The following is an 8601-nucleotide window of genomic DNA, read 5'->3' on the forward strand; positions in this document are numbered from 1 at the left end:
CAATTGAAAATATCCACCATTCACCAGCATGAACCCCTCAGTGCAAGAAAAGTGCTTTTTATAGTCTGGCTGTAATGGGCCAAGTTTGAATTGCAGGTTGGGGGAAAATGACCCTGCTCTGTGCCCACTTGGAGGGCAGCTGACATACTGACAATGATGCACAGCAGTGCTTGAAGGTCTTGCGTGGTGGACTGAAAGTGAAACAGAATGATTCCTGCGCTGATATTTATCAGGGGATGTCCTAAATCATTTGTGTGCAGGCTGTTAGACATGACATGAATGTCATTGTCTGAAAAGTGCATGATGTTATACCAAATGTTCCACTATTTGGGATGCATTTTATTGAATTTTGTCTGTGTTCAAATTTCTGAGGCATGAGAGTCATGGATTTTTCAATTTGATAAGGTGCAATGGCTAACTCATAATGACTATGTTTCTAAGTAGTGCTTGTAAAAAATACATTCAAATACAACTTAGATATGTAATAATGTAACACCGAAAAAAAATGAAATATACCGATAAAATTTTGTGTACATGGGAAATACTATTTTAAAATTTTTATTACTATTCAACAGAATGAACATTACACATTACAAACGACTATGGGAAATGCCATATTTAATAATAAGTACATCGTTTGAGTGGATCCATATTTTAATTCTCGAGTATGCAATATTTCTGAATGATAGAGGTGTTTAAAATTACATAGATAACATTTTAAGTGTCACACGTATGTTTCACTGAAGCACACATTTGCTGTAGCTGTCAACAGCGCGGGATTTCTGATCTCAGAGGTAAGCAGTTATCAACGGTCTTATTGCCATTTAAACGATTAGGTAACTCGGTCCAAATTGGTGTGCCGGAAATATTTCTATATTGACATGCTTTTACTTATTAATGTAACTGTTTTATTCTACATAACTGATATACACAGTGCATCAAGAAAAACGTTCAAAAAATCCATCCAACAATGCCATAGTAACGTTAATGGCCGAATTGCTTTCACAACCGACGTTACTTCCTGGCATTTGCTCTCGAGTTCCACTAGAGATTCCCTGTTATTCTGTATCTAGTTCTAGTTAACAGGAAGCAGTATGACGACAAAATTGACGGACATGACATCTATCGAATGGCATCCCAGCGACGCGAAGCAAGGAGCCAATCGCTTTGAAGAAGAACGGCGGGACTTCCGGCGCGTGACGTGAAATTTTACAGTCAAGGCTGGAAGCCCCACCTTTTGTGTTTCCCGCACCGTCAATCAAAATAGAAAAAAATCGACTCGAATCACCGATCGCCGCCCGCCTTTGATTAAAATGATCATGTTTGGCGTTTAAATAAACCGAAAATCATCCGATTTAAATCATTCGCGTTATGACTGGTACGTAACATTTAAGCTGATTCAAGCATGCCAACACCGGTGAGTTTATGCAAGCCCTCAGCTTGCAATGTCTTCAGCTAATCTTTTCAGCAGCTCAGCCAAGAGTGAGCTGGCTACGATTTAAACACAAGGCAAATCTTTAATTGTTATCGAAATAATTACAAAGCGTTAGCAGGAGGCAGCCTACGAGTTACGAGCCCTGTGTTGTAATTTGTCGTCTGTTTAGTGTGGTTTTTACCGTGCTGTAATTAAACTTAAGCGGTTTGTTTTGCTCCGTTTCCCTCTCGCTGCGCCTTTCTGTAGCCCCTGAACAGCCAGTGAAACAGGAGGAAATGGCTGCCTTAGACGTGGACAGCAGTCAGAGCGACTACATGCAGCACGCCAGCGCTGGAGGCGATCAGGTATTTTTTTATTTCTCCAAAGAAAGCTTCCCCCTCGGTCGCTCCTTCTGCCAGCTTTGTCGTGAGACGCATGGGGGTTTTTGTGAAGTTCACACGTTTTAAATTTTGATGTTCCAAAAAAAGTGGCACTTCCTGTGTAGCTGCGGACTAACGGCCACCCACTTTCTCCTTTTAAAACCCGCCCATTGTGGGTAGGACGCTCAGCCGTCACCGCTCGCTCTGCTGGCAGCTACCTGTAGCAGGATCGGCTCGCCATCGCCGGAGGAGGATAACGGTGCCGCCGATGGCGCGGTAAGTCTGCTGGTCCTGCAGCATTTGCCGGGCCGTGAGCCTCGGCGGCGCAGAGCTGTCGGCAGAGCGGAGCGGCGGCTTGGCCTTCCTGCCCCTGCAAACTTTCTTTTGCTGTGACCATAACGAAGTCTCCAGCCTTTGGGCTTTGGCCGTGAAGGGTTTAGTGAACCCACAAACGTCCGGAAGCGTATAGGAAATAAAATCCTTTTGGCCATTTCTTTTACCCCACAGTCTTTTTTTTTTCACAAAATATCAAAAACGTGTGAACTGTTAAGGGCCCATTCGTTTAATCATGTGTGGTACGAAATGTTTTTAAGAGTTATCCTTGTCAAAAGATCATTCAGGTGAGAAATGGAAGTAACTCCATATGCAGTTGAGTTAAGCTGTGAACCAGATTGAGCTAATGGTGACAGAAATTGACTTTATGATCAAGATGGACAGGACTATGATGCACTGTCCTCCTGGGTTCTCGTATGGTTTTCCTGACACGGCTGTGTATATTGCTGCTGTCACAAATGTGATATTTATCTGCTTCTTCTTCTAGACCACAGACCTCACATCTATACACTTAACAGGGACATCTGAGAGATGGGAGGTTTTGACTCCATCAGCATCTATAAAGGAGGAGCCCGGCGTAGTGCGTATTCCCAGCACGGGGATAGTAACGTCAAACGGACAATACGTTCTTCCTCTTCAGAATATGCACAGCCAGCCGATTTTCGTGACCTCTGCGACGGACACGTCCACCAACGCAGTGCCTAATATTCAGTACCAGGTGATCCCGCAGATCCAGACCGGAGATGGACATCTGGGCTTCGCAGCCTCTGCAGTGGAGGGTGGCTCCCTGAGCCAGGATGCCACGGGGCAAATTCAGATAATGCACAATGCGGGTCAGAGTATAAGTGCCACCGGGACCTCTTCTGCTGACATCCTTACCAACAGCCAGAACCTCGTATCACAAACTGGGCATATCCAGCAGATTCAGGGTGTTTCCATTACTGGGTCTGCATACAGTAGTCAGGGTCAGGTTGTCACTAGTGTGCCTGTCGGCTTGCCAGGGAATATAACCTTTGTTCCAATAAATAGCGTGGACTTGGATTCACTGGGACTCTCTGGAGCTCAGACAATAGCGACGGGGGTCACTCCTGACGGACAGCTGATCATGGCCGGCCAGGCCGTGGAGAACTCCGATAGCTTGGAGAAGTCTGGAGACCAGATCCCTCAGACGCTCTCCATAAGCGAGTCGAACTCTAACCAAGAGATTTACGTGCCAACGACATCCTCGTCACAGCTCCCAGGGACGATAGATGGCACTGGGGTTCTGACTACGGCCATCTCCGGCGCCCAGACGGGGGACTCTGCTCTCCAGGAGAGCTACATCAACCAGAACCAGGTGCAGAACATTCAGGTATCGTCGGCGCAGCCCGTCATCCAGCTGCAGCCGGTGCCCGTGAGTGCGGCCGACGCCCAGGTTGTGCAGGGCCTCACCCAATCTCAGGTCCAGGTCGCGGGGCAGAACCTGCAGCTCATCAACCCAGGGACATTCCTGATCCAGGCACAGACGGTCACGCCCTCAGGGCAGATCCAGTGGCAGACCTTCCAAGTGCAGGGCGTTCAGAACCTGCAGAACCTCCAGCTGCCCGGCGCTGGGGCGCAGCAGATCACACTGGCCCCCGTTCAGACACTCTCTTTGGGCCAGGGGGGAACGCTGAGCTCCAGCCCCGTCAGCATTAGCACTGGGCAGATCCCCAACCTGCAGACTGTGACTGTCAACTCGGTGTCCCAGGCCGGCGTGCCGTTCCTGTCGTCCGAGGACACGGACAGCCCCGCAGGTATGGCCTCACTAGTAGCCCCAGGGCCCCTTTTGGTGATGACGCACATCTGAATGTGCAATTTGTTGGAGGAAGGAGAGATTGCACTCCAGTTAAATTGGAGCCTACGCAGCAGTGTTCTTCTGGGTTCCCTGAAAGGATCATTCAGGCCTACTTTGTGAAATTATCCTTAATCCATAACACATGCACTTTTTTCCCCATATATATTTCTTGGGTTTTTCCACCCTTCCCCCTTGTGAAATACGGATAGATTCTTGGCGTGGGCAAGGGGTGTGACTTTAAGGGAGCCTGCGTTGAAATATCTGGAGCGTTTTGGCTTGTTGCTCAATTCCCTGAGTATTTCAGATGGCGTGTGGAGCCGAAACGCACTGGGGAAGCCAGAGATGTGGGCGGATGTAAAATTTTCCTGCCTTCATAATGAGAGTTGAGTAGTTAATGCCAGGCTGTCAATTACAACTTTGTAAAATGTGCTTTTTATGGGTAGGGAAATGACCTTGGGTTATCTTTTTTTAATGTGGACTCTCTAATGATTTCTTTTTGGGCTCTTTTTAATGTGGAAATGATGACCAGCAGTGTTTTATGGAAGCTTGTAGCTACATATGACATACATGAATGTATTTTCTGTGCCCTGATATTTAAAACGTAGGCATCTGGGAGCTGGGAGTTAACAGTTATGAGCAGTCCTGCTTTATGTCGATGGTTATAAGCTGCCTCCTATCTCCCGCATAAGCGCCTGTGTGATGCACTAGCAGCTCACCGCTGTTTATTGAAGCCACCTCTTAGCATCCCACCCACTGCTTCTCTTATTGTCTGACAGACATCCAGATCAAGGAGGAGCCCGACTCTGAGGAGTGGGCACTGGGCACGGACTCCACGCTGAACCCCAGTGACCTGTCGCACCTGCGCGTGCGTCTGGTGGACGAGGACGGCGAGTTGCACGGACAGGAGGGCAAGAGGCTGCGCCGCGTGGCCTGTACCTGCCCCAACTGCAAGGAGGCTGGCGGCCGGTGAGTGTCACGAGAGGGAGAGTGTGTGTGGCGTGGGGGGTCCAAACTGTCCCCAAAGTGTAGAAAATACTGAAACTTCCTTACTGTTGGGGCATTTTTCAGGTCCCATTTTGGATAACCTCAGTTTTATAAAAATCTGTGACTGCAATCAAAAAAGTCTTCTATTTTGTTTGGTTACTTTTGGGTGGGGTAGGGGTTAAGGTTGTAATGATTGGGAATAGGGTTTTGCACATAGGAATGAATGGAAGGTCCCCATTTAGATAGGTATGTGTGTGTGGGGGGGGGGGGGGCTCTCTGTAAAATAAACATTTCAGTTGCAGTGAGTGGTGGCATTTATCAAATTCCTTTAATGAATGTTGCTGCATTCATTAGGGCTTAAATACTAGTACATGCATACATGTTACTCAACAGTGGCTCAGCGGATAGCACTGTGGTTGGGTTAAGGGTTTGAATCTCACTGCCAGCCTGGGTGTGCAGCAGTGGGCTGGCATCCTGGTCTGTATGTCCCCCTGCCTTGTGCCCTGACCTCCCTGTAGCTCTGTACTGGAAACAGAAGAGGGTATCATTGCTTCCCCCACTAGCCACTCACAGCTCTGTATCTGCACCCCAGGGGCTCCAACACAGGCAAAAAGAAGCAGCACGTGTGCCATATCCCCGGTTGTGGGAAGGTGTACGGGAAGACGTCACACCTGCGCGCCCACCTGCGCTGGCACTCGGGGGAGCGGCCCTTCGTCTGTACCTGGATGTTCTGCGGCAAGCGTTTCACTCGCAGCGACGAGCTGCAGAGGCACCGCAGGACGCACACGGGTGAGGGCGGCGGGGAGCCGGGCCTCCTGGGTGATATCTGGGCACGGAGGTTTGTGCCTGTCATCAGAAGGTCATGGGTTCAAATCCCATAGTCAGGTCATGTGATTTCACCCTGGGGCCTTAACCCCCAGTTGCTCCAGGGACATTTGTTGTACCGTGCTTTGAATGAAATCTAAATAAATGAGTGTAGTGAGTGGGGTTTAGAGCAGGTATCAGATCCTGGAGTATGGTATTGTCCTCGTTTCGTACTGCATCTCTCCTCATTAATTTAAGCCTTTCATTAATGCCTTGGACAGGGGAGAAGAAGTTTGTGTGTCCGGAATGTTCCAAGCGCTTCATGCGCAGCGACCACCTGGCCAAGCACATCAAGACCCACCAGAACAAGAAGGGCGTGGCCTCCGGGGCAGAGGTGGCGTCAGCCTCCTCGGACAGCATCCTGACTGCGGCGGGGGCCACCCTCATCCTCGCCAACATCCAGCAGGGCTCCGCCCAGGGCCTGGGGACGGTCAACGCCGCCAACGCTCAGGAGATCCTGTCCAACACGGAGATCCCTCTGCAGCTGGTCACCGTCTCGGCCAGCGAGGTCATGGAGTGACAGCTACCTGTCACTAGGACTAAGACTCAATAACCCCTCCCACCCCATTTTTTAAATAAATATATATAAATATATGAATATATATTTTAAAGAATTATCATTTGGTCTTTTTACAGATTGGGCAAAAAATGACATTACACGTGGTTCCAATATTCACACTGAAAATGCCTTATTTTGTATCATAGTCTGTAGTATAAATGGCGTTGCATGTATTATATTGTTTTTTTAAGCTTCCGTTCCATATGTAAAGTCTCTGAAGGAAACGTTTCCAAAAATGCAAAGGAGTGGTACAGGAAAGCGGAGTCTCGTCAGCTGAATTCTCCCGTGCCCCCTAAGAGGGGCCGTGTTCAAAAGATCTTCACGTTTGCGTCAAGGTCACCTGATCTCCCCCAGTCTGGCCGTCTGTGTGTCTCTCTCTCCTTTTTTTCCCTCCAAGTGCTGTTCCTGAAGTGCATCCTTAAGCCCCTCTCTCCTGTCGTCCTTCTTTATTTCTACCTTTAAGTATCAGCTTTCTATAGACATCTTGTAGATGTTGTCAAATTGGATCTTTCCAAAAAAACATAAAGGATTTATTTCTAGTCACATGTTCTGTTTCAGCTTGAATAATTATGCAGATGGTAAATAACAATCATGTAAAGGTTTTTGTTTTTGGATATTTCATGTCTTCTGTCCTTCCTGTCCCATCTTGTATTACAGTACAAGTTACCTGTAAATCAAATCTTTTGATCGAAAAACTATTTATAGTAGGCTGTACTTAGTAAATGGGTTTTGTTGTAATAATCGCCTTTTTAAAAATTACTTTTTAAATATGTAAGAATTTTGAATTATTTTATTTTTTTTTTGTAAAATTTCAATTTTGAAATGGATCACAATTAAAGTCCTTTATATGGAAAAAGCCATGTTAGGAAGGTTGATTTGCCAAACCAGACTCCTCGCGCTGCGGAGCTGTCCGTGTACCGTCCACCCCAGAGCCTGTCAGGTCCAGCTTTGGGTTGTACGACGGATACAGTATGGTGATGGACCAAAAAAAACTCTTATGCAGTTTTCCTCTCTTCTGTGTCGTGTCACTACGTAATATGTCAGGGTCTTAAAGTTACAGCTTTTCTTTAAAATAAGCTCCCTGCCCAAGCCAGGTACGAGAATCTAATGTTATTCTAGAAGCATCCTCAGCAAGCCAATGCAAGCTGCAGACACTTCATGGCTCCTCTGTTCAAGTGGGTATCTTTCTATGAGTGATTCGCACTGTACTAACCAACTACAGCTAAATAACTTTCTACTTGTATAAATTTTTTAAAATGTTTGGCCAGGGATGTTTTAGGTTGTACAATTTCTTTGTTGTCAAATATGCATTTCCTTTTAAGTATGTACCTATATGATCTGTTTAATTTTTCTATATAGAAATGTTTGACATTCATTATGCAGATTGTATAATGTAAGATTGTAAGTAGGTTAAAAATGAATGAATGCTATACAATCTTGTTGCTGGAGTTAATTGCTCTAGTGACTGGAGTTTTTGGAAGAAAAGGATTTATAGCATTTTATGATATTATGACTCACGGGGCCCGAAACCCAGAATCTACTTTCATGTAATTGAAATATATTCTACCATAAGTGGTAATTAATAAAACACTATTTTGATATTTTGATTTTATAGTATTCGTTCCCAGCTTTGTCTATGAAGACTTGTCTTTCTGTTGTCTTTTTAGCCCAGACTTGTGCTGTTTTTTTTGTCATTATGTTTGTATTGTTCTCTTATTGTTTTTCCTGATGCTGTATTTTTGCAAGGGATTTCAGGGATATCTTTTCAATGTGGCAATTACATTTCGATTGTATATTACAGAAGTTCGCCTTGGGACGTTCTTTGGCCTTGGGAATAACACATTTGCTTTCTCTCTGGGGACTTTCTTGTGCTCTCTGTGTCTTCGATTGGCTCTGCCGTCCGGTGTGTGTACCCTGCTCAGTCCATTTGGCTTGTAAGCATGTACCTTCATGACAGGTAGAGCTCCATAACAGCCACTCTCCTGCCTCCCACATCAATCACCTTAGTAAATGAGTACAGTACTGTAAATGTCATTCTGTAGGACGTGTTTATTTTTCTTCCTTACCTGCTTTTCCCTCAAAACTGACAGTCATGTGGCATTGATACCCAAATGGGGGACTAATATGAACAGAGATGTACTGTATATACAGTTTATACATTTTTGATGGCTTTGCATCACAATTATATATGCAATTAATTGACATGGTGTGCCAGCACTGCAGAGGGTTTCTATGAGCTCCCTGCATCATC

The 8601-nt window shown here is 46.0% G+C and overlaps 1 protein-coding gene across 4 annotated transcripts; it reads left to right on the forward strand.

Annotated features, from left to right (window-relative positions):
- The first annotated feature begins 1214 nt into the window (after nt 1-1214).
- Nucleotides 1215-8211, forward strand: LOC125747236 (transcription factor Sp3-like). 4 transcript variants are annotated; one of them, XM_049022206.1, is made up of 7 exons: nt 1215-1417; nt 1682-1779; nt 1975-2070; nt 2615-3902; nt 4720-4909; nt 5520-5716; nt 6013-8211. In XM_049022206.1, exons 2-7 carry the CDS (start codon nt 1711-1713, stop codon nt 6309-6311), a joined length of 2139 nt encoding a protein of 712 aa, XP_048878163.1. In that variant the 5' UTR covers nt 1215-1417; nt 1682-1710; the 3' UTR covers nt 6312-8211. The 4 variants fall into 4 exon arrangements, with proteins under 4 accessions (XP_048878163.1, XP_048878154.1, XP_048878179.1 ...); XM_049022197.1 differs by having other exon boundaries at nt 1215-1378; XM_049022222.1 differs by lacking the exon at nt 1975-2070.
- Nucleotides 8212-8601: the final 390 nt, after the last annotated feature.

The sequence above is a fragment of the Brienomyrus brachyistius genome, chromosome 1 (genome assembly GCF_023856365.1).
Source record: "Brienomyrus brachyistius isolate T26 chromosome 1, BBRACH_0.4, whole genome shotgun sequence".
NCBI classification, from domain to species: Eukaryota; Metazoa; Chordata; class Actinopteri; order Osteoglossiformes; family Mormyridae; genus Brienomyrus; species Brienomyrus brachyistius.

What these genes read in the sequence shown, in the direction of transcription:
- LOC125747236 (XM_049022197.1), top strand. An exon ending in CCAGCGCTGGAGGCGATCAG is followed by an intron (nt 1,780 to 1,974) that starts GTATTTTTTTAT and finishes CATTGTGGGTAG; the next exon opens with GACGCTCAGCCGTCACCGCT. An exon ending in ACGGTGCCGCCGATGGCGCG is followed by an intron (nt 2,071 to 2,614) that starts GTAAGTCTGCTG and finishes TTCTTCTTCTAG; the next exon opens with ACCACAGACCTCACATCTAT.